General features: G+C 36.0%; 1 protein-coding gene and 1 pseudogene across 1 annotated transcript; one reads left to right on the forward strand and one right to left on the reverse strand.

The window, feature by feature from the left end:
• Nucleotides 1-6,272: 6,272 nt before the first annotated feature.
• LOC146938114 (uncharacterized) lies at nucleotides 6,273-13,549 on the reverse strand. The gene is given in 5 exon segments (XM_085752133.1): nucleotides 6,273-6,761; nucleotides 10,960-10,973; nucleotides 12,545-12,689; nucleotides 12,691-12,710; nucleotides 13,210-13,549. Coding segments are annotated over 5 exon segments (888 nt in total). The 5' UTR covers nucleotides 13,495-13,549; the 3' UTR covers nucleotides 6,273-6,337.
• Nucleotides 7,105-11,602, forward strand: LOC146938115 (uncharacterized; annotated as a pseudogene).
• Nucleotides 13,550-26,696: the final 13,147 nt, after the last annotated feature.

Consider the following 26,696-nt stretch of genomic DNA (forward strand, 5'->3'; position numbering starts at 1 on the left):
TTTGTTCTACATAACCATGAACCATAAATTAGAATCAAGCTAGTATCGAAGGTATTTACGTACCTCTCACATACAAAGGAAAAATAAAGAAGTTTTGGCCCGGACTAGACCGACCTGCTCTGATGCCACTATGTAACACCCTAATCGCCAATTATTATTTTTAAATAAAAATACAATAATTAATTAAACATGCAAGGATGTCACACATCTTCATCAATCCAAAAGTAATTTATTTAAATTATAAAAAATGTCGCAGCAGAATAGTTTTCAAAAATTTCAAAGTACACATCTGATCACAGTTTCAACGTCAAAACTAAATTCAATAGAATTTTAAAACATAGTCTAAAATAAAATAAATCCCCGATACCTAGTGTCACAGATCAGAGCATCGACTCGATAAAGACTCCAAAAAAAATGACAACTAAACAAGTAGGCTCCAAAGCCATCCTCAGAGACTCACTGCTACTAAGATCTCCTTCCTGCAAATCTACACCACAAGGGCGTAGGCGCCCAATCCGCAACTAAAGGGTGATAATATATTCAAAATAAAAATCGTATAAACATAATGAATAGAAACAAGGCATAAAACACGTAGGCATCATCAATCATATATGCATATATAAATTATTCACATCATTTTATAATCATCTTTCATCATTTAATAAACACAAAAATATCACAATCTTTAAATAAACACATCTTCAAATATAAATTTATATATATAGATATACAGATACTACATCGTCAAATATATATAGATACTACCAACACACGTTGGCTCAGTTGGTAAGGAACGGGCCACTTCCCCTCAGAAGGTTGTGTGTTCGATTCCCGCTGCCGATGTGAGGACGGTGTTGGTGGGTGATCTGTAAGTACCTCTGTAAGTGCCCTTTGGGCCCGGAGGCCTGCCCTGACCCTGGTGGTGACCGGAGCCGAAACCACCTAAACTTTTTGTAACCAAATATATATAGATACTACATCGTCAAATATATATGAGCATTGCTATATATCAAGAAAGATTTTATCAAGAAAAATTCAAGAATGACGTGGCAGAATAATCACCCTTAGATTTTATCAAGAAATTGTCCCAAAATTAATGTTAGCCAATAAAATCTCATCCTGGCCGGAAATCATGGGGTGGTGGGTGTTAAGTATTTTTTTTATTTTTTATGAAAGGTTAATAAATAAGACTGAAATCTAAGGGTGATTATTCTGTCATGTCATTCTTGAATCTTTCTTGATAAAATCATTCTTGATATCTAGCATTTTCCAATATATATTGGTACTACATCGTCAAATATATATAGATACTACATCATCAAATATATATAGATATGTAGATACTACATCTTCAAATATATATATATATATACTACATCGTCAAATATCACATCTTTATATAACACATATTTAAACCACACATCTTCAAATAACACATCTTTATATATAACAGATCTTTAAATCATACATTTTCAAATAGCACATCCACACACATAATCAAATAACTCACTGATACACATCCTCAAATAATTACACATCGTCCAATAATCCAAATAAATAAACAAACCAAATACGTACTTCAATCCTCATTAATATCAGTTACGTGAGCTAACTTTAATTTGTTAAGATAAAATAGGAAAAACTATATGGGTTCAAAAAATAGGGGATCGGCCACTAAATTTGAAAAAACTTAAAAATTTGTTTCATTCTTAAATACAATTCTAAAATCATATATATATTGACATAAAAAGAAATCATGATCCCCATCAAAAACATGTGCATAGAATCTTTTTTTTTTTTTTTTTGTAAATCCAATTGCCAATTAATCTTTGAAGTTTGTTGCCAATTCCGTGATTCATTTTGATCATTCGGTGGTAATTGAATCACGTGTGGTTTCAATTGGCATCGTTACCCATTGTAAATTGAGACTGCGTTCTTCCCTTCTCCACACAGCTGCGGCCATGCCTTTTGACTGGCAGGCTGAGCTGGCCGCACCATCCGCTCCACCAATCTCAATAGCTATCGCGGCTCCTCCACCCAAACCGGTGCAACGTTCCTTTGTGCAAGCTCTGACAGCCGCTCCAATGGCTTCCCCTAATAATAACTTGCCTAAACCTTTAATTAGAGGGGAGTCGGTTAGCATCACAATTACACAACAAATTTATGAAAGAGGACTGGAGATTTGCAAGCATAACCTAAGAGGTCGATTGGTTTTAAACAAGGGAGACAAGCCCTACACAACCAAGGATATTCACCTAAAGTTTCAAAAGCAGTGGAAGACGTCGGGTGAATGGAGCATGAGGCCTCTCGGGAGGGGATTTTTTGAATTCACATTTGCTAGTGACGCTGATTTGCGCTTGGTGTGGGCCTCAGGAACCTTACATCTCAAGCCGGGGGTTCTACGATTATTCGAATGGACCAAAGATTTTAACATGAATAAGCATAGGAATACTCATGCTCAAGTGTGGATTCGTTTGTTGGAATTGCCACAAGAGTACTGGATGGATAGGACGTTACGCGAAATTGCTAGTGCCGTGGGCACATCGCTCATTATTGATAATGCAACGACCAAGAAACTTTTTGGACACTATGCTCGCATCCTAGTCGACATGGATTTTTCTCACAAGATGTTTCATGAAATTACGGTTGAAAGGGAAGGATACTCTTTTAATGTCGAGGTGGCCTATGAGTGGCTCCCTGATTTTTGTTCACACTGCCAAAACATTGGTCATGACGTCACAGTTTGTAGATGGCATTTCCCCCGCCAGAACAATAATGCTCACAAACAATTAGTTGCACAAGGGAAAAACCCAGTACCAACGAAGAAACGGACATGGATTCCTACTACTGAAAACCCTTCTGGCATAGGGTCATCACTTGCATTCGCTGGCCCTCACCAAGATGTGACTCCAGCGCTGACAGCTGAGGTGCCTCCACCTCCAGAACCGACAACAGAGGTGCTTCCAACTCCAGCACCTCACAATTCAGCTACGGCTGTCCCTCCTATTCAGGCAGCCACGGAGGAAGTAGCTCCTGTCAGATCAGAGGCAGTTCCTATGCAAAGATTGGAAACACATCTAGAAATGGCTGCTCCCTCATCACCGCAGCTAGGACCACTCGAGAAGGAAGTGCCCGAGCAAAACAACACATCAACAACGACTTTTATAGCTTTGGAAGCAACTTTGCACGCTGATGATGTCGCAGAACATACCATTGCAGATGAAAATTTGGCGCAACAAGGGGATACATTTTCTCCTCAGGAAAATTTGGATACTATCAATAAAGAGTTTGAACATACAGAAGTTACTACAATTCGCATCGACCAGCTGCCTAGCACTTCTGTACATGTGTTAGAGGAGATAGATGTTGAGGAAAGCATAGTTGATTGGGGAAATGAGCAAGACTCCACTGCTGCAGATGTAGGCCTGATGCCTTACAACTCCAACATGCAGCAAACAATATCACATATGAAGCAGAGGTAAGCCCACCTGTACAACAACAAGTTCACATCAGTAGGAACATACAGAATGGTCTTGATTTTTGGGGCAGAATCCGTGAATATGATCAACGAATGGCTGATGAAGGCTTCACTCAAGTTCTTACAAAGGCGCATAAGCAAAATCGTAAAAAGCAAGTTATAGGCACGCCATATCAAACCCGTGCAAAGGGTGGTCCTCCATCTTCCAAATGATTCTGTTATATTGGATTGTCCGTAGAATTTCGTGAAGGTATCAGCTGTTCGGACAAATTGGCGAATATGGGTTATGGGATTCAATGTTCTATTTGGTTAGAAACTCTTCCGTCTTTCTCTTTTTTTATTTTTATTTTTTTATTTTTTTGCTTTGTTTGCTTTTGTTTTTTGATGGTTTTGGTCTAGTCCCCCCTCCCTTTTTGTACAGACTTTTTCCCCCTTTTTTATTGAATTTTAGAGTTTGATAGGCATAGGACGGAGGCTTCCAGGGGTGCCAATTAGTTGGGATGTCGGTGTTGTCTCCTGATGTTTGTATCTCTCCTTGCTTAGCAAAATAAAAAAAGAATCATATTTATATATTGATTACAAGCAAACCACAAGAGCAATATTCACACGATTCAATTTTCAATTAATGAAATTGACAAAGGCACAAAGAAAATTCTTCTTTCAATTCATAAATATATCTTATATATACACACAGGCGTATAGAAAATGGAATTGGCAAACAAACATAAACATAAAGATGAATGTAAAAAGAAGAAAATTGGCTTATGGCTAGCAAACAAAACAAAATTCAAAATCCTATTAAAATTATTATGTCGAGTAGTGACTGATAGAGTTATTAGATTTCATCCAAATTGCAACGGCTTCATAAAATACGAATTTAAACTCACAAACCCTAAAAGATAAATCAAGGGTTCAAACAAATTTTGGAAACAGAAGTAAAAATAAATACGAACAATTTTTGGCACAACTAACATATATCATTTGAATATATCAAACATATAATTACGGTAACACAAATAAAACACAAATTTTAACAAGAACTCATTAAAGAATAATAAAACAATGAAAATTAACAACCCTTCACTACCCACATGTTTATACAACCTTATGATGAATAGAGACTCTCCCTTACCTTTAGTTTGCCGAATTGATGAATTCCTACCGTTCAATCTCCCTCTAAGCTCTTCTCTCTTTGTCTCCTTCGCCTCTTTTCTCCACAATCCTAGTTTTTCTTTTGTATTTGCTATCTTTTTCCCTGTTTTGTTTTTGTTATAATCCTAACACTCTAATGTTCTCTTCTATTTATAGCCACGATTAAGTTTGTTTCTCACTTAATCTTTTTAACAAATTTGGATTTTATTTATTTTTATTTTCTCAAATAAACTTTATCCATATTTAATATATGCACCCCGTTTCCTTATTCTCACCGAATTCTCACCAAAAAGACTATTTTTTTTAATTATTTTCTCTCATTCTCTTTTTAATTAAACTACTATCATTAATTAAAGCTCTGGATTATATATACTACTCTTATTACTCTAATATCTCTATCCCAATTAACTAAAAAAATACTCACTCAAACATGCCAAAAACTAATTTAAATCAAATAAAAATAATAATAAAATGATAATGTCAACCAATCAATACTATTAATAACTAATATCAAAAATCGGGGTGTTACATTATCTAACATAAATGTGGTAAAAAAACGTGTGAAAGTGGTTAAAAACGTGTAAATTGAATGTTGAAAACCTGACCAAAATTGGAAAAACGTTTGTTCTTCACTGGCCAACTAGCGTGAGTTAACTCGCGCTAAGGCTCAGTGGTGCGTGACTTAAGTCACGTTGAGTTTTCACTAGCGCATGTTAAGTTGTGCAGGGGCATTTTGGACTTTTACTTTGGGAATGAGCAAAACAGTTTGGGTAAAGAGCAGAATTCCAAACTTGATACGAAGAACTAAGTAATTTTTTTAGGGCCTAATAGACCGCTAAAAAACAATTTTTGAGGCCCAAATTTCATACTTATTTTTTGGGGTCTAGGGCAGTCGCCCTCTTCGCTATGCCTCAGATACGGCCTTGTAGATAGTAGGATAGTCGTTTTATAATATAACAACGGGTAATGGGGATGAGACCTTTTTTCGTTGTGTGATGAATTGTTGAGAAAATTTTAAATATATATTTTATTTGATTATGAATTGTCTCTGAAAATATGGTATGTCATTTTGAATTGCTTATGTATTTAATTTTTTTTATTTTTTGCGTACTCAAATAACAAAATCGTTCAATTATATCAATTTTGTGGTTTACATGTTCCCCTTGTGAAGCCAAAATAATATTTTGTAGTTGGCTAGCATTTGGTTGATTTGTAATAGTCAAATTTTTTGTAATAACGAAATCAATGTTAACATTATGATCATTAAGCAATCAAACTTCAATTGTATTGGTTGTTCAAAGTGAAAGTAAACGATTTGAACATAACTTCAATCGTAGGTGGACAAATCCACTTCATTGTCTTTGTGGGTTTGTATAGTTTGGATCAATGGAAAGATTAGTCCATTTTAGACTCATCAATTTAAACCATTGATCAAATAAGACAGATTTTATGATAATCCATATACACATAATTTATCTCATTCTCCCATATCTCTCCACCCTAATCACTCTTGAGATACGAAACTCATAATTTAGATATGAGAAAATTCATATAATCCTCATCACACCTTATAATGATACAAACAGAGTCAAATCACACTACAATCATACCAGTACCCTAAACATAATAAACACACAACACATTATTCAAGTACAAACCAAACTCATAAGTTTCGATCCACACAACAATACAATAAAATAAACACCTCTACAACTTAACACCCTTAATACTTGGTGGCGGCACCTTCTTCCAAATAACTTTGAGAAGATCAATATATAAGGGAAGCTGCACATATCCATAGTATGCGATAGGCAAGCAAATGGCAATATATAAATAGAAGAAGAGACCACTCTTGGTATATTTATCTGTGAGCACAAAGTAGTGTCCAGCAATGAAAGAAATGAACATGGAAACAATGGCAACGAAGAGAGAACTTAAGCCAAAAAGAAGCTTCATTGGCAAGTCTCTATTGAAGTCTTCGACTTGTTTTCGAGAAGTGAGTATAGCAAGGAACATGATGAGTGCAGTGGCAGAGAAGTAAAGTCCAATTAACGAAGATATAGAGAATAATTCAAATGCAGGCTGTCCTTGGAATGTTGGTTTTCCTGATTCGTCATTGCCTCCAGGGACGCTGTGATAGCACGTCCAACCCATCAGGCCCACCAAGGAACAAGAGGACTATCCAGAAGCCAATTTGGAGCAAAGACTTTATTTTTAAATATTAGTAGGCCCTGTAGTGGCCCTTTTACTTTTCCTACGTTTGGCCTTGAGCCCATTTGTCTCTTGTTTGTATCAACCGCCCTATCTATATAAAGAGGGAGAGGATAATGTTGATGGTATGAAATAAGAAATTCAGTCTTTACTTTCCTTTATTCTTCTGGTCTTTTAATTTGTGTTTGTCTTTTAGTTTAACCCTAAATTTGAGAGAGAATCCCAGAACATAGTATCATTGGTGCTTTCATCACACACACTCCATGCCTCCTAAGCCCCAAACCCAGTCCAATCCAACTACAAAGGACCTAGATGACACCATTGTTGCTCAACAACAACGGTCAGATGATGCCATCGCCGCCGTCCACCAACATTTCACTGACCAACTATCAACCCTCACCGCCAAACTCGATGCACAGCAACAATCCATGGACACCAGAGATGCAGATCTACGCAACACCATGGCCACCAGAGATGCTGAATTGCGAAAAACCATGGCAGACCAACACGCTGCACTCACCAAGCTCATTGCCGATTCCATGGCAGCTCGCGCACCTCTAACTCCGGTTAGCTCCGCTGCAATTACAACCACCATCCCTTCACCAGGTATAAGCTCACCTATCCCACACTTTTCATCAATTTTATCCTCCAACACCAGCTCACTCAAGTCCTCCACGAGACACACCACACAGCCAATCCCATCTTTGGGCTCAACACAGTCGTTTCCTGTTTTAACCACATCCACACCAACAACAACACAAACCCCAATTTCCATACCACTTTACTCCCTACAGATCTACCCACCTATTTCCTCTACTCAAACAACAACACCAATTTCCACAGCTCGTTCCACACCACAACATGAACCAACCTTCACACAACCCGTGATAGCAACGACGGTGTACCCTCCACCACCACCCTACCCGCCACCCCCTTACTCATCCATAGGAACTACTGCTACCTATCAAACTCCCTGCTATACGTATTCGTCACCTATACCCACTTACTCCATCCCCAGCCCTCATATTTCCACCACCTATACATCACAACCGCCCTACAACACTGTCGTGCCCCAACCACGAAACCCAAAGATTGAAATGAGCAGCTTCGACGGAAACGATGCTCTCGATTGGCTATTCCAAGCTGATCAGTTTTTTACTTTCTATAACATTGCTCTTGAGAATCGGTTGCAAATGGCCTCTTTTTATATGAAAGGGATAAGCTCTAAGTTGGTACAAATGGATGTTCCAAAACCATCAATTCACTGACTGGTCATCATTTGCTAGAGCTTTGGAACTTAGATTTGGGCCTTCTACCTATGAAAACCACCAAGCCCAATTGTTTAAATTAAAACAAGGGGGTACAGTTGCAGAATACCAAGCCGCCTTTGAGAAAATCGGAAACCAAGTCATGGGCCTTCCTTCCGATGCCATGCTAAATTGTTTCATATCCGGATTGATTCCCGAAATTCGGAATGAACTAGCCATACTAAAACCCTACAACATCTCCCAAGCTATAGGCCTTGCCAAACTCATTGAGTCCAAAATAAAAGATTCCAAACCAAAATTCCAAAAACCCTTTCCTTCCACTACACCAACCCTTCCTAATACAAACCCTCCAAAGCCACCTTTCCCTAAACTGACCAACCCCGTACACCAACAATCCAACCCACCACCACGACCTCCTTCATCCACAACCTCCAAATTACCCATCTGTCGCCTTTCTCCCACCCAAATACAAGAACGCCGAGCCCTCGGATTATGCTATAATTGTGATGAAAAATTTGTTACGGGTCACAAGTGTTCCACGGGTCGATACTTACTACTCATCCTAGAACCGGATGAAAACTTTGAAGAGGAGGAAAGCTTAACCGACCCCCCACCATCAGGGGACACACCGGAAACATACTTTCAACTATCACCGCAAGCATTATCCGGAACCTTCTCCCCAAAACCCCTCAAGTTCAAAGCTCAACTCTATGGCCTAACCGTTACTGTCCTCATTGACACCGGAAGCACCCACAACATCTTGCAATCCCGCATCGCTTCTCACCTACAACTTCCACACCAACAAACCCCCCCGTATTCTGTCATGGTAGGTAACGGTTCATATATCCATTGTGCCGGACTTTGCCTCGATGTTCCCATCACACTTCAAGAGAACCTGTTTCACATTCCTTTTTACCTCTTCCCTATTGAAGGTGCCGATGTCGTGCTCGGATTGGAGTGGCTTCGTCAATTAGGTGAAATCACGACAGATTTATCTATTCCATCCATCTCTTTCATCCATAACAACGAGCGCATCACCTTGACAGGTGACAACACCACTCCACCACAACAATCATCCTTCCATCAAATCTGTCAGTTAGTACACACGGATGCAATAGCCTCTTTTCATCTCTTATCTTATACACCCATCCCAGACAGTACCCATACTGCCTTGACCGACCTCACCATTCAACCCACATCAATTGATATCGTCACCGCAAATCTCCACCCGGACATGGCCACCCTACTACACCAATTTTCATCTGTGTTTCAAAAACCACATGGCCTTCCACCTTCTCGCGAACACGACCACCGCATTCCACTCAACCCCAATACACCACCCATCAATGTCAAACCGTATCGCTATCCACACTCCCAAAAAGACGCTATGACCACCATTATTAAAGAAATGCTTCATGATGGCACCATTATTCCAAGTACTAGCCCCTACTCCTCACCGGTGCTTTTAGTTCGCAAGAAAGATGGCACTTGGCGTTTTTGTGTGGACTACCGTGCCTTAAATGCGGTAACCGTCCGAGACCGTTTTCCCATCCCAACCATTGATGAACTACTTGATGAATTGGGTGCAGCCACCATTTTCTCCAAAATTGATCTACGTTCTGGCTATCATCAAATAAGGGTTATTCCGGAAGATACTCACAAGATCGCATTTCGCACTTTTGATGGTCACTACGAGTTTCTTGTTATGCCTTTTGGGTTATCAAATGCCCCTTCCACTTTTCAATCCACCATGAATGATCTGTTTCGACCATACTTACGCAATTTTGTGTTAGTTTTTTTTGATGACATTCTTGTTTATAGCAATTGTTTTGCAGATCATTTGTTACATTTGAAGTTGGTTTTGGAAGCTCTGGCCTCACACTCTTTTGTGGCTAAATTATCTAAGTGCGTGTTTGCTGTTCCGGATATTGATTACCTTGGGCACGTCATCTCTCAAAAGGGTGTACAACCAGATCCGGACAAGATACAAGCAATGCTGGAATGGTCGCGTCCTAATTCACTCACCACGCTCCGCGGATTCCTAGGCCTAACGGGATTTTATCGCCGTTTTGTTCAACACTATGCTACTATTGCTGCGCCTCTCACCAATCTGTTACGGTCTACAAAATTTGTGTGGAATACAGAAGCCGAAACAGCTTTTACAACATTAAAGAATAAAATGACAGCTACACCAGTCCTCATCCTTCCGGATTTTGCCAAGCCTTTTCAGGTAGAAACAGATGCTTCAGCAACCGCCATTGGTGCAATCCTCTCCCAAGAAGGTCACCCTATTGCATTTTTCAGCAAGAAGATGTGTAGTCGAATGCAAGCTTCGTCGGTATATGTGCGGGAAATGTTTGCAATCACCGAAGCTGTAAAAAAAATGGAGACAGTACTTAATTGGTCGACATTTTCAGATTTTTACGGATCAAAAGAGTCTCAATAATTTATTGGTCCAAAACATTCAAACACCAGAGCAACAAAAATGGACATCCAAACTCCAAGGGTTCAGTTTCGACATCTACTATAAACCTGATAGTTCTAACCTGGTTGCAGATGCTCTCAGCCGGAAGTACAACGACAATACACCACCAGATCAGCTCATGACCATCTCCTCCACGCTGCCCTCTCTTCTCCAGTCCCTACAACAGTATTACAGCAAGGACCCCGCCGGTATGGCTCTGACCAACAAAATTCTAACTGATATCAATATGTCTGCTGCTTACAGTTTTTCAGGAGGGCTAGTTCATTTCAAGAATAGGATTTTCATACCGGACATCCAAGGGTTGCGACAAGCTATTATCACGGAGTTCCACAATACTCCTCTCTCGGGTCATTCCAGCCTCCAACCAACCTTGGCTCGCCTATCAGCATCCTTTTCCTGGCCAAATGTGTATCGCGATGTCAAATCATGGATCCAGAACTGTAGCATCTGTCAACACAACAAATACATGCCGCTGAAGAAACAGGGTCTACTACAACCTCTTAATATCCCTCAACAGGTTTGGGAGGACTTGTCAATGGACTTTGTAACACACTTGCCGCCATCTTTCGGCCACACCACCATTTGGGTCATATGCGACCGTCTTACCAAATTTTCCCATTTCCTCGGTTTACCATCACGGTTCACTGCCCAGGACCTTGCCTCGCGCTTTGCGTCTGAAATCTGCCGCCTGCACGGTGTTCCCAAGACTATCGTGTCAGACCGTGACCCGCTCTTCTTAAGCAAATTCTGGAAAGAGATATTCCGTCTCCAAGGCACAACCTTGAAATATAGTTCAGCCTATCACCCCGAGACCGATGGACAAACGGAAGTAGTCAATCGTACTTTGGAAACTTATCTGCGCTGCTTTACAAGTGATCATCCAAAGTCCTGGTTCAAGTTTCTTCACTTGGCAGAATATTGGCACAACACCACAGTTCATTCTGCCACCAAAATGATACCTTTTGAGGCGCTGTATGGCAGGAAACCTCCCTCTATTCCAGATTACATCCGCAACACCACAACAGTGGTTGACCTGGAGAAAACATTGGAACATCGACAAGTCATCATCAATACTTTAAAGGAAAATCTCACCAAAAGCAGAGCTCAGAAGGAGACACAAGCCAACAAACATAGAAGAGACATTACCTTTACACAAGGGGACTGGGTGTTGTTACGGTTACAGCCCTATCGCCAGAAAACTGTGCAAGCACGCAGCTCTCAAAAACTTTCAAAGAGGTATTATGGTCCTTTCAAGATTCTCAGGCGTATTGGCCAGGTAGCGTATGAACTGGATCTGCCCACTGCTTCCAAGATTCACCCAGTCATCCATGTGTCGCAGCTCAGACAGTACAAAGGAGATGACCCAGCTGGGCATTTCGTTCCCATTCCACCAAAATTGACGAAAGGTATATCCTCACCAGCTGAAATGGAAATAAATGATCAAACTGATGGAGGGGAAAAGGAGGACCAAGCAATACAAAAAGAAGCAGAACAAACACATAACTTTGAAACTGACTTCCAGAGCAATAATAACACTTCCTCCGTTCCACTGACTGATCATAAGTCAATCACTGATCTGTCACAGCCAACTTCAATCTTGGATCCTAACCTTGAGGACAAGGTTAAAAGTGGACCGGATAGCAATGATAGCACGTCCAACCCATCAGGCCCACCAAGGAACAAGAGGACTATCCAGAAGCCAATTTGGTGCAAAGACTTTATTTTTAAATATTAGTAGGCCCTGTAGTGGCCCTTTTACTTTTCCTACGTTTGGCCTTGAGCCCATTTGTCTCTTGTTTGTATCAACCGCCCTATCTATATAAAGAGGGAGAGGATAATGTTGATGGTATGAAATAAGAAATCCAGTCTTTACTTTCCTTTATTCTTCTGGTCTTTTAATTTGTGTTTGTCTTTTAGTTTAACCCTAAATTTGAGAGAGAATCCCAGAACATAGTATCACGCTGCCACGAGTGCTGCTACAACTGAGCATGACTCTGATGTTTCTTTCAACCACTCAATGCTTTGATCTAAAAGTTCTTTGTGTTCCTCCTTAAAGATTTCACTTGGGCTTTTTTCTTGCTTGTTGATTCTATGATGGTACTAGTCTTTTAATGTACTATACAAGACCATTCACATATAGTTAAAACAGAAAAATGTTAATGCTAGCTAGTTTAAAGAGAAACATAAATAGATGTTACTAATATTTAAATAAAATATATAATTGTAGTGTAATCTTTTTTTCTTTTAAAGTACTTCGCAGTATAATCTTATAGTCTATATTTTTTAAATGTATGATACAAGTACAATTCATTTTATTTTTAAAGAAGTACAATTCATATAATTTGATGAAGCATACATATGAAATGATTTTAAAATTAATTGACAGTTTTTAGATCTTGAAAATACAGTGTCTTATTTTTAAGAGGATGAAAACAGAATAACTATGTCTAAGAGGTTCTTCGAATTAAACATGGATCAAGTAAAGTGTCGATAGAATGACTACGTATTTTAGGGTTTGAATTTTATTTATTGATACAGTTTTGCCTTAAAAATATCATATGATCTCTTTTCATATACATGCATGTATAAGATGTATGTGACATGTTCGTATGTACCTTGTACCACTTGATGTCCCACATCATTTGCATGGCCGCACCAGCTATGCTCCAAGCAGTGTTTTCGTTGTGTTTTGTTGTATATGCTGCTAAGTGTAAAATGGTGTTTTCATTGACATCAACTTGTTGATTTATGCTCTGAAAGGTTTCCATAGAAAGCCTCTCCCACAACCCCTCAACAACTTGCGGTTGCCTATTCTTCACTGCTATAAGTAATGTATTTTCATGTTCAGTGTTAGTTTCATGGATGACATATTTTAGTTTAGATTCAAGCACACTCATCATTTCGGTTATGCCCTGTTTTGCTGCACGCAAATATGCTGTCTCATTTGTGTCATTTTTCTTTGCTGGTAATTCCTTCATTTCTACAACTAATTTGCCTTTCTTGTCAGATGCCTTTACTTTTAAATTAAGCTCTTCCATAATTTCAATTACGCCACTTTTTGCTACTGCCAAACATGTCGTATCTTTTTCAACATTTTTTGCTGAATCTTCAATTTTCTGATTTCCTTCTCCCACTTGTTTTGCTACTGCCAAAAAAAGTCACAGGTAAGGAAATTAAAAATAGGAGTTTTTTTTTATTGGAAATAAGAACTTTTAATCTTTAAAAAAGTTGAATACAAATGTTTCAAGAGAATATTACTATGTTTATTTAATGTGTGTATTTAAGACACTAGATAGTAAAATTAGTTTACTCTTTCCGTTCATTTTTTTGTTTAAGGATACTCTTTCTAGGGATGGCAAAAAGGGTCAATCCGCTCCGTCTGATTATGTCTTGTCCCGTCAATAATCCGTCTAAATAGTGCGTGGAGTGGACGGGTCAACTAGAGATGTAGGGTTGAAAATTTCACCCCATCCCATTTATGGCAGACCGCTAGATTGGCAAGTTGACCCGTCAGTGTTTTTTTTTAAATATTAATTAAAAACTTCACATAAACTTGTAAAAATACATAAAATTAAAGACAATTTAAAGAAGTATAAATATATAACTAATTAATGACTCCACTAAAAATATGAAAATAATCATTCAAACATATAAATTACATCATTTAAAAATATATAGTAAATGAGATCATGAAACAAAAAAGAGAAAATTACATCATTCAAAATAAAAAGTTCATCGGTTATTAATTGACTAACCGTAAAAAATATGTGGTTAAAATCATGAAACAAAAGTGATAAAATTAATTGAATTTTTCCGCAACTATATGGAGGAGAAAATTAAACAATTCATTGTGACTTATAAATAAAAAAACGTGTAAAAGAGTGTTTGTTTTTAATATATCAACCCAATGGGTCAAGCCGCCTCGCCCGTCACCTCTCAAATTTTTTGTGGGTTAGGTAGAGCGGGCACCCTGCCAGCGACATTTCAACCCAACCCGCTAAAAAATACAGGTAAACGAGTCCAACCCGACAGGTCCAACCTATTTTGTCATCTCAGATAATAATTAATATATGTAGCAGTTTGACTATCTATACTATTTACGTAATCTATTTTGACCATATTGTTTTGCTATTATATAAGAACAATTATTAGTACTTTTTTTTTTTTTGAAATATGAAGGATACAATTATTAGTACATACGATTTGCCTCAATGAATTTTTAAAATATTAATTTTTATAATTATTAGTTATATATAATTAAATATATTAATGATCATAGCTGTGTATTGACATGTGTGAAGTGGTCTAACATGCAATTAAGAACCAACAATAGTTATTAAGTCATGTTTTTGACCGAAAATATTTTTTTTGTTCTTACTACCTTCTCGTTGGCGCCTGACAGTTTCAAAAACATCATGTTCTCCGTGATAGGGACGAGCCCCGCCGCATATGTATGAATCATAAGGATCTTTCATAAATGCTTCCAAGAGTTGATTACCATATTTGTGATTCTTCTTAACCCTCTTTATTGCCCCTAAGTTTGCAAAATTAAGTTCAGCAAAATTAATTAATTGCGTGCACAAAGCAAAAGAGCAATGGTGAAAAAAATAATGTCATCCCATAAACATAGCTCAATCGATAGAAACATTGCAGTATATAAGAGATGAGATTTGAACTCAAAATTTCTCACTTATTCACTTTAAAGACAAAATTTTAAATCAATTGATTACATGACAACAACAACAAATTTTAAACAACAGACATCATGATAACAACAACAACAACAACAACAAAAAGTATAATAGTGTGTGTGTGTGTGTGTGTGTGTGTGTGTGTGTGTGTGTGTCTATATATATATATATATATATATATATATATATATATATATATATATATATATATATATATCGCTTGATCTATTGAGACTTATTGATTGAATAGTGTATGATGATCTCCCTTGAGTAACATAATGGTAGGACACAAATTAAATCTTGTAAAATTAAAGGTTGAGTTGTTCAATATACATACCCAACCATGACTGAGTAGACCATCTTTTTCTTGATGATGAAAGCAGGATATGCCATATGGTGAACACAAACATTTGAATGTAGTAACAGAAAATCTTAGCAGTAAAATCTAGTTGAGCAAGACTATGTCCTACTTTGCCTTCATCAACATTGTATAATGGAATTCTTTGATCATCTTTTTCTGCATTATATATTGATAGGTTAGTAATATAGTCGACCACGTCGAAATATCATCACTAAAATTATCATATGCTAAATTGTTTGAAAATAAGGAGAGAAATAAATAATTAAAATGATAATAATAATAGTAATAGTAATAATAATTTATTTTCTCAAAATTATTATTATTATTATTATTATTATTATTATTATTATTATTATTATTATTATTATTATTATTATTATTATTATTATTATTATTATTATTATTATTATTATTATTATTATTACGTCTTTAATAATTTACAATTTTTTCCAACAGAATTTGAACTTCATCCATATTCAGGTTATAAGATTAGTCAACTCTTACCACTAAATTGACTCTTCATGAATATTAATAATCAATATTTCAAAAAATATATTTACCAATAATATTCGATTTTTACTTACTCTATTTACTTCATCTATAGAAAAAAATGATTTTCTCACGAATATAAAAACAAAATAAAAAGTAATTAAGGACAAACTTCACACAAATTTCGTACCGAATATTAATTTTAGACATATTTCGAACAAACCATCTCTTATAACACTCGTGTTATAAATTGAATAATTTTATCTCAAATTTGTCGCAATTTCGTATGAAAGTTAAATGTAGTTTCTGGAAGAAAAAAAACTCATTCAATAGAATGGAGAAAAAAATGGTATCAATGGGGCCTGTATGTCTCATCCCTTCTACAAACCCCAAAATCTTCTGAAGGACTACCATTTGCTAAAATCAAAATCGAAGTTAATTTGGTACATGTCTTCATCCACCGCATAACCACCAAACTCCGTATGACACATAACATAATTAAAATATTGACAACTTACAAAACCATAAGCATTCTCAAAGCATGACTTCAAACTAAAGCACTTTTCTCCTTGTTTGTTTTGGAGGTAGAGCTTGTGGAGGAGTGTATAGATTTATCATCCAATATTACTATGCATGATGATTCGGACGGTGTTTGAATTTGAGAATTTAATATCAAAGATTTGTTTTCCGTAAAAGAAGCTTATGTGTTGGTATCAAAATTTTGAAATTGTATCAGATTCTCCTTTATCTAGAGTTACTTGGCTAATTTAATTTCATTGAAGATTTTGTTGTATACATTGAGATTACTAAATAACCACCTTACAACTCAAATTAATTTAATCAACCGAGCGGTACAAAATCTAGCATCTCATATGTGCGTGGAATGATGTAATTTGAACAAAACATCCAAACATTTGTTTACTCATTATCCTATTACTGGTTAACTATGGTAGGATGTTCTATTTGGTTAGGTATCAGCTTGTATGTTGACATACGATAACTCTTGTAATGTTGTCAAATGTATATGTTTGGTATCTTATGGTTAACAATTACATGAATGTCTTCATTCAATTTGGTTAGTATCCATGTCGTAATTGGAAGCATCATAACCATGTGTTTTTCGATTATAAGGAACATCTTTCATGTTCACCCTTTGACATAGTTGCACTATTGGTATTGTCATGGATTAAGTCTAAAGTTGATGGTTTTTCTTATTATTATATTTATGTAGCATTAAACCACTCAAATGTTTATGAGTAATTTTTTTTTGTTAGTTTATTATCATTTTTCATTTTGGTTTGACGGATTTGTTGCTTTGGTGCCTTTTTCAATCTTTGACCTTTTAGAAAAAACCAATTCATTTTGTTACTGTATCTTTTTATTCTTAGCTTTTGTTTAACTAATGTATCTTTTTCAATCATTAACCTTTTCGGAAAAAACCAATTTATTCGGTTACTGTATCTTTTTATTCTTAGCTTTTCTTTAACTATTGTATCTTTTTCAATCTTTCACCTTTTAAAAAAACCAATTTGTTTATGAAAAAATACGAGAACTATTATTAATATAGTTCACAAATTCCTAAACATTACATAATGACCATGGCTTGGTATCATAAGAGTCAATTCATTGAAAACTTACCTTGGTCTTCAACTTCTTCAGGGCCATACAATTTAATTCTAGTTTTTGCATCCAAGACTTTGCCACGAACACCTTTAACAACAAAATTTTATAAAGAACATTAGACCTTTAATTTGATGACTTTTGGCATAAAAGTAAAACAATGCAAGTAAATATCCTTTAGACTTCCAAAATACATGAATTTAAAAAGATTTATCTTTTAATTATTCCTTTTTATTAACTTTTCTTTTGAACAACAAACAATCTGTACCCTGTAGTAGTAACATATGGGATTTGAAAGAAGAAAAAAAAAGTGGGAATAGAAGATGAATTACACGTGGCTTTCCTAAAAGTCAACCGTATGAGGCTACTACAAAGTAAGAGGAGTGAAGCAAGATAGTTCTAATATTTTGCACCATCTTTAATCCTAGATCTGAATTATAAAGCACTTGTATCACCTGAGTTTTGTTCTTTTGGATAGGAATTTGGTATTGAAATAGTTGAGAAAAACTTGTGTGGACCAGGACCAAGAATTTTGGTTTGGTCACACACAAAGAGAGAAGAGAGAAGAGAGAGAAAATGGAGAAGAGAGAAGAGAAGAGAGAGAAGGCAAATTTTTGTGTGTGTGACCAAACCAAAATTCTTGGTCCTGGTCCACACAAGATTTTCTCTGAAATAGTTGTGGTTATTAGCATACTATTATATATGGGAAAAGCTAATTTGTGCCGTTAAGGCACAAGTTAATCAATCAACTATTTTGTTGGAATGCGTACATTGAATTTAATTTTTGAATTTGAGATAAATAGGATGCACAAAAGTTGAGGGAATATTTCTACTTTTGGATTCCTTAACATGTTTCCTAAGGGCACAAGTTAACATGACCCATTATTTATTAGTTTGCCACTTTACCACTTCTTGAGATTGGACTAGTTATTAATATACGTAGCTAGCTAGTGGCAATACATGAAGGTTTATGGAAACTAAAATGAGGAAAAATGTTAACCTATACATACATACATACATACATACATACATACATACATACATACATACATACATACATATATATATATATATATATATATATATATATATATATATATATATATATATATATATATATAATATCTTTAACTTTAACTAACCACATTTTAGTTTTATTTGTGATATGATATATAAATAATTAAGAGAATTGTTGTACTTCAACTCTTTTACAACCATATGTGAAGCTCATACGTAATTAAAGGATACAAGAGATCAACACATTACTATTAATAAAGTAAGAGTCATTCGTCATTTTAACACAAGTTAAGGAATTAGAAAGAGAATTAAAAAAAAGGATTTGTATTAAGAATATAATTTTTCAAACTTTTAAGATATTGAATATACAATTTTCAAAATTTTAATCTTATATATTTAGTTTCCTAACTTATACCCTAATGCCACATGTTAATACTTTCAATAAAAGAAACATCATTAGCCTTTAACCTTTGCTTAGAATCATTTTCAAGATAACGCTCTAATGTACTCCCTCCGGTCCTTAATATAAGAAAATTTTCAAAAAAAGTTTTGGTCCTATTTATAAGCAAATGTCACAACTTTTAAGGATAGTTATTGCTTAAAAGACTTTTTTTACCCCTCATTTAATGTTTTCCTTTTTAATATTAGTTGATGTATTTAATGTTTCACAATATTCTATAAGGGTATATTTGTAAAAATGTTTAAAAAGTTACAACAATTAATGCTGACATTGGTTTTGATGTTTTTTGGTTTTTCTTCTTATATTAAGGACCGGAGGGAGTAATACCATAAAGAATAACTTTGCCACCAACCTTAAAAAGATAGCACACATTTCATGATTCCTAGATGAACCAAAAAATCCATGAGAACAAATTTCTAGAAGATTCTTAGATTAACCAAAAATTTCATTCCTCCACCCTCGAATAATATAAGTAACAAAAATCAGGGAGTCAAATACTAAGGTTCCACTCTTTACATCTAAGGACACACTTAAATAATAAATCTTCAATTGAAACTTTATGCCTCCCCACCCCATAAATAACTTTTCATCAACAGGTAAATAAGGAAAATTAACCAAATTGTCTTACATTTAGGTTGACAACAATCTCATTACCATACCAGTGACATTTTGTGGAAATCTTGACACACATCCCTCATATCTAGGATTAGACATCCATAGTGTGACTTTAGTGGCTCGATAGTGAAACCGAATAGAAGCGACTCAACAAATTTTGGATAGACTCTAATAAATCTTAGAATTTGAGTTGGGGTTAACCTTTTCTTTAAAAAAATACTCAAATAAGCTTTTATTGTGAGAACTATATCCAATTATAAATCCATGTTCAACTCTTATCTCATCTAATATGGAATTCTTAGCACTTAATATAATTCTTAGATCACCAAAAAAAAAAATATAATTCTTAACTAAACTAACATATCTAATTTGAGATGTCCTTAACCACCTTCGTTCGACATCCAACTTCAACTAATAAATAGACACACTTCTCAATTTGCATAAAAGAAACAAGAAAATGCATGAATGGTCACAAAATTTTGGGCATACACATCAAATACACATATCATTTAATTATTTGAAAAATACACATTATTTAATTCTTTTTTCTTTCTATGTTTATCCAAATCTTGTGTCTAAATTATTGTGATCCACACAAGAGTTTCACCAAAAAGTCCTTGATTCTTAAAAGTCAAGAACACTATTTTGATTTAAAAAATCATTGGTCATACAGATAAATGAATTTCTCACATTCAACCCTACGAAATTATTTTTACAAAATCAACTCTCAACATTGACATGAACTCAAACCACATGAAAACAACCTTCATAACCAACAAATTCTTAGCCCTAACTACTACAATAAGCAAGGTGCAACCAACGTAATGTATTTGTACTACTAATAAAACAAAAATTAGTGAGGGAAAACATGAAATCCCTCTCTAATTCCGTCACTAAATTTTATGACCAAAGAATTTGTGAGAAATTTTATTTTTTCTCTTACTAATTTTACTTTCCTAGTAGTGTTGAGAGGCACCTAGATACAAACTTGTGTCGCCAAATTCCCTTAAACTTACTTATAAGCTATAACATCTCGAATTAATCCAATTAAACCTTCAAGAACCAATGAAAAAAAGAAGAAAGAAGTAAGATGATCACTTTTTCAATCACTTTTTGATATCCACAATGGTTTGAAATTTAAGAACCACGTAAGGTGATTTCTTCCATGCTTGTTCTAATATTCACACCTAAAATTAAAATTTAAGAACCGCAAATCACAATCTACTTCGTATCTAATGAAAAAAATGTACTTTTAATTGTCTCTCAACTATGTAGTTTAATCACCTCCCAATCAGTATACTAAGACTCTAATATGGTGGGTAAATAATATATTGGTATGGCGGTGACTATAGTTTGTGAAAATTAATAATCATTTCACACCGCAAGATCCACTATACACGTCGCAACAACTGCAACAGAGACCACAATTAAGAATTCAGCTCTTCTCTCGGCACATTTTGCTCGCGCTCAGCTTATTTGCCAAATATACCCATGCGTTAGTTAAGTCACGCAGCGTGACTTAACTCACGCACCTTATATCTCTGCGTAACTTAAGTCACGCTCCTTTGGCCGATGCGCGAGTTAACTCACGCAAGTTGGCCGGTTGGTCAGAGCTCAAAAACACACGTTTTTTGGACTTTGGTCAATGCATTTTAATGGTTTTTACACTTTTTTTTTTAAGTTTTTCACGTTTTTTTTACTACATTTATGGTAGTTATAACCTATTTTACCATTACCACCTGTAAATACCCCTCCAAACTTCTCCATTTCCTCACACCATCTCACATTCAAGCTCTCCTCACTCTCTCCCCTATTTCTCTTCTTTTTTCTTCAATAGTCTATAGTCTCTTTTTACCCATTTGAGGTATAAAGTGGTCAGGCTTGAGGTAAAAAGTGGCTAGCTGGCTTGGGGAAAAAGAGATAAACCCTTGGGATGAAATTAAATTTTCTTCTTTTTACCCCAAAAACTTTTTGCCGTGGGTAAAAAGAATCTTCTTGGGGTTTAAAAAGAACCAAATTTAGATTTAGCCGTTGATGACGCCTTTTACCCCAAGAACGCTGGTCACTATTTACCCCAAGGCTGATCACTTTTTACCCCATGAAGGTAAAAAGAAAATAAGTAGATTTAGTGAAATTGAATAAATGTATCAATTATTGTATGAATTCTATTAATAAAATGAGATGTTGTTATATATATTAATTTTGTTCATTTCTTTTTATTTATATTTACTTTTATTTTCTGATTTTCTATTTAATGAATAAATTCGAATAAATATTAATTTTGTTAATTTCTTTTTATTTACATTTGAATTTATTTAATGAATATAATAAATTCGAATAAATATTTATTTTATGTGAATAAATAAATTAGAATAATCTTTAAAAAAAAATAAATTAGAATAACGTAAATAAATAAATTAGAATAAAGTTAACAAAAAAATTAGAATAAAGTAAATAAGTAAATTAGAATAACGTAAATAAATTAATTTGAATAAATAAATAAATTAGAATAGTGAACAAATAAATTAGAAAATAAATAACACTTGCGTGAGTTTTTAACACTTGCGTTACTTAACTAACACAGGGGTATTTTAAGTATTTCAGTTGGGCGCGAGCAAAATGTGTTGGGAGAAGAGCAGAATTCCACAATTAAAACCATGATATCGACTTGGTTAATTGGGCTCTCATTAACACGAACATTTATGCTCTATAAGAATACAAATACTATTATGACAAACATATAAGACGTGATCTATAGTTTATCGAGTTATTATATGCTTATTCAGAGGTTGTAAAACAAAAAGACAACGTTTAAAGGGTTTTTTTTTAATTTAATTTTGTTTTAAATTATATTTGTTTTTATACGATATATATGCATAAAAAATACCATATATGCGTTAGAAATGTGGTTTGCGGTTCAGAGAAAAATTTTGGCAGGGCTTCGCCTCAAAAGGGTGTGTACGGATGCAAATGATGGTTCAGGTATTTATAGGAACAGCAAAAATCGGAGCCCGATTTCTCTTTGTAACGGTCACATTTGAAAAAGGTTTCAATAATCGTAGTCCGATTTCCTCAAATCGGGCTACGATTTTTTACGTGACAAAATAGCTTGTCAGCCTCTGGGGAATCGTACTCCGATATGAAATCGTAGCCCGATTCACTTTTTTTTTTTAGGTGGAAACATCGGAGTCCGATTGAGGAGAATCGGACTACGATTTTTTACGAAAGAAATTTTTTTCTTCGAGACAGCAAATCGTAGTCCGATTTAGTTCCTTCGTACTACGATTTCTCATATGTTTCCACTCAAATTTTTTTTTTTTTTTTAACAAGAAAATGTAAAATTACCTGAAGCATAAAACCAGTGGGTTGCCTCCCACTCAGCGCTCGTTTTCCGTCATTAGCTTGGCTTCTGATGACCTCTTAATAGTCGGAAAGTACCAGGCCCACTCTTTCTTTGGGCATATCCCCTCCGTGATAGGGCTTCAACCTTTGCCCATTCACCTTAAAACTCCACTCACCATCAGGTGTTGTCACCTCAACAGCTCCGTGTTGTGACACTTCCTTTACTATGAACGGCCCAGACCACTTGGATTTCAACTTACCTGGAAACAACTTCAAACGAGAATTGAACAATAACACTGGTTGCCCAGCATAAAACTCTCTAAGCACAAGGTTACGATCATGATATTTTTTTGTTCTTTCCTTGTAAATTAGTGCATTCTCATATGCTTGCAACCTCATTTCCTCCAATTCATTTAGTTTCAGAAGTCTCTCCTTACCAGCTACAGTATGATCAAAGTTTAAAAATTTAATGGCCTAATAGGCTTTATGCTCTAACTCAACTGGTAAGTGACAAGCCTTTCCATAAACTAACTGATATGGCGAGAAACCAATGGAAGTTTTATAAGCAGTTCTATAGGCCCACAGTGCATCATCAAGCTTTTTAGACCAATCTTTTCTAGATGATGCTACTGTTTTCTCTAGGATTTGTTTCAGTTGTCTATTCGACACTTCTACCTGCCCACTGGTCTGAGGATGATAGGGAGTAGCAACTTTGTGCTTGACATTATATTTTGAAAGAACACTTTCCAAGTACTTATTGCAAAAGTGCTTCCCCCCATCACTAATCAAGACCCTAGGGGTTCCAAACCTAGGAAAGATATTTTTCTTCAAAAAATTGACAACAGTATGGGCATCATTGGCTATACAAGCAATTGGCTCCACCCATTTAGTCACATAATCAACACAAACAAGGATATAGAGATTAGAGTAGGAGGATGGGAATGGACCCATGAAATCAATGCCCCAACAATCAAATGGTTCAATCTCAAGGATTCCCTTAAGGGGTATCTCATTCCTCCTAGAGATGTTACCTGTTCTCTGACACTTATCGCATTGTTTGACAAACTCGTGGCAATCCTTAAATAAGGTTGGCCACCAAAAGCCGCTTTGCAAGATCTTGGCTGCGGTCCGTTCGCCACTGTGGTGGCCTCCATAAGCTGAGCTATGGCAGTGCCACATAATACTTTTCACTTCATCACCTGCAACACATCTACGCAACAAACCATCAGCGTTAGTTTTGAACAAGTATGGGTCGTCCCATACATAAAAATTTGCCTCCTTGAAGAATTTCTTCTTCTGTTGATATGTGAAATCTTCGGGAATCAAATTCCCTGCTTTGAAATTTGCCATGTCTGCAAACCATGGCCTTTCAGCCACCACAAACAATTTCTCATCTGGGAATTCGGCCTCAATGGCCTTCTCTTTCTTAGTAACCTCTTCATCCTCCAACCGAGAGAGGTGGTCAGCCACCACATTTTCTACTCCCTTCTTGTCTCTGATTTCCACATCAAACTCTTGCAGCAAAAGTATCCATCTCAGCAACTGGGGTTTTGAGTCCCCCTTAGTAAGCAAAAATTTTAGGGCTGAATGATCTGTAAAAATAACAACTTTGGATCCAATGAGATACGAGCGAAATTTTTCCAAAGCAAATATTATAGCAAGCAACTCTTTTTCAGTAGTCGCATAATTGACTTGGTTCTCATTTAAAACCTTGCTTGCATAATAGATGGCATGGAAAATTTTCTCATGGTGTTGGCCAAGCACTGCTCCAACCGCATAATCACTTGCATCACACAATAGTTCAAATGGGAGGTCCCAATTTGGTGCAATGATTACCGGCGCAGTGACCAACTTGTTCTTAATTATAGAAAACGATTCTAAACATTCAGCATCAAAAACAAAATCATTTTCTTTAACCAGAAGGTTACAGAGGGGCTTAGCGATTTTAGAAAAATCTTTTATAAATTGCCTATAAAAACCAGCGTGCCCCAAAAAACTCCTCACCCCCTTCACATTGATGGGAGGAGGAAGTTTTTCTATAACCTCAATTTTTGCCTGATCAACTTGGATGCCTTTCCCAAAGATCTTATGCCCCAAAACTATACCTTCGGTCACCATAAAGTGACATTTTTCCCAGTTTAAAACAAGGTTAGTTTCAATGCATCTCTTAAGAACAACATGCAAGTGGTGTAAACAATCATCAAAAGACTTACCGAAAACAGAAAAGTCATCCATAAATACCTCTATGTTCTTCTCCAGCAAGTCTGCAAAGATAGCAAGCATGCACCTTTGGAAAGTGGCTGGTGCATTGCACAATCCAAAGGGCATTCTTCGATAGGCAAACACACCGAACGGGCATGTGAATGTTGTCTTCTCCTGATCTTCCGGAGACACCGATATCTGGTTGTACCCCGAATATCCATCCAAAAAACAATAGAAAGCTTGTTCAGTCAACCTCTCCAACATCTGGTCCATGAAAGGTAAAGGAAAATGGTCCTTCCTAGTAGCCTAATTCAGCCTTCGGTAGTCTATACACATTCTCCAACCAGTCACCGTCCGAGTAGGGATCAACTCATTCTTTTCATTTGCCACCACGGTCATCCCTCCTTTCTTTGGTACCACATGCACGGGACTCACCCAAGCACTATCTGAAATTGGGTAAATCATTCCTGCATCCAACAACTTAAGAACCTCCTTCTTGACAACTTCTTTCATCGTGGGGTTAAGGCACCTTTGGGGTTGGACCACCGGTTTGTATTCAGCCTCCAAATGGATTTTATGCATACAATATGCTGGACTGATTCCCTTTAAATCTGATATGTGCCACCCAAGAGCTGCCTTGTTTTCTTTAAGAACTCTCATCAGTTTTTCTTCTTCAAGAGAGGATAGGGTGCTAGTTATGATAGCTGGATGGCTGGAATCTTCACTTAAAAACACATACTTCAAATGGGATGGGAGTTCTTTCAATTCTGGTGCAGCTGTTTTCTCCTCACTTTTTGCTTCTAAAACTTCAAATTTTCTGCTTGAGGATTCAACTTTCAATTCCTTCAATTGCTGCACACACTCATCAACCTCATCATTAGTGTCCTTCTCACAAACTTCAATTGAATTTGCCATCACTCTTTCTAAGGGTTGCATAGGAGTCTCTTCTTGATTTGTTTCATCAACCAGATTATCAATAACATCAACCCTATAGCACTGAGGACGATCATTCATATGCTTCATGGCCTCAAAGATATTAAATACTACCTGTTCATTCTGAAATCTAAGTATCATTTCTCCCATCTCAACATCAATCAAAGCTCTTCCCGTTGGTCTTCCCAACAGTAAGGGTGTCTCCTCATCTTCCTCTATGTCTAATATTACAAAATCAGCAGGAAACATCAAATCATTTACCTTTACCAATACATCTTCCAACACTCTATAAGGATGAGAAATAGAACGATCGCCCAGTGTGAGAGTCATCTTTGTTGGTTTGGGCTCCCCGCATCCTAACTTTTTCATCAT

The sequence above is a fragment of the Medicago sativa genome, chromosome 3, assembly GCF_051527215.1.
Source record: "Medicago sativa cultivar Bolivia chromosome 3, Bolivia_mono, whole genome shotgun sequence".
In the NCBI taxonomy this organism is placed as follows: Eukaryota; Viridiplantae; Streptophyta; class Magnoliopsida; order Fabales; family Fabaceae; genus Medicago; species Medicago sativa.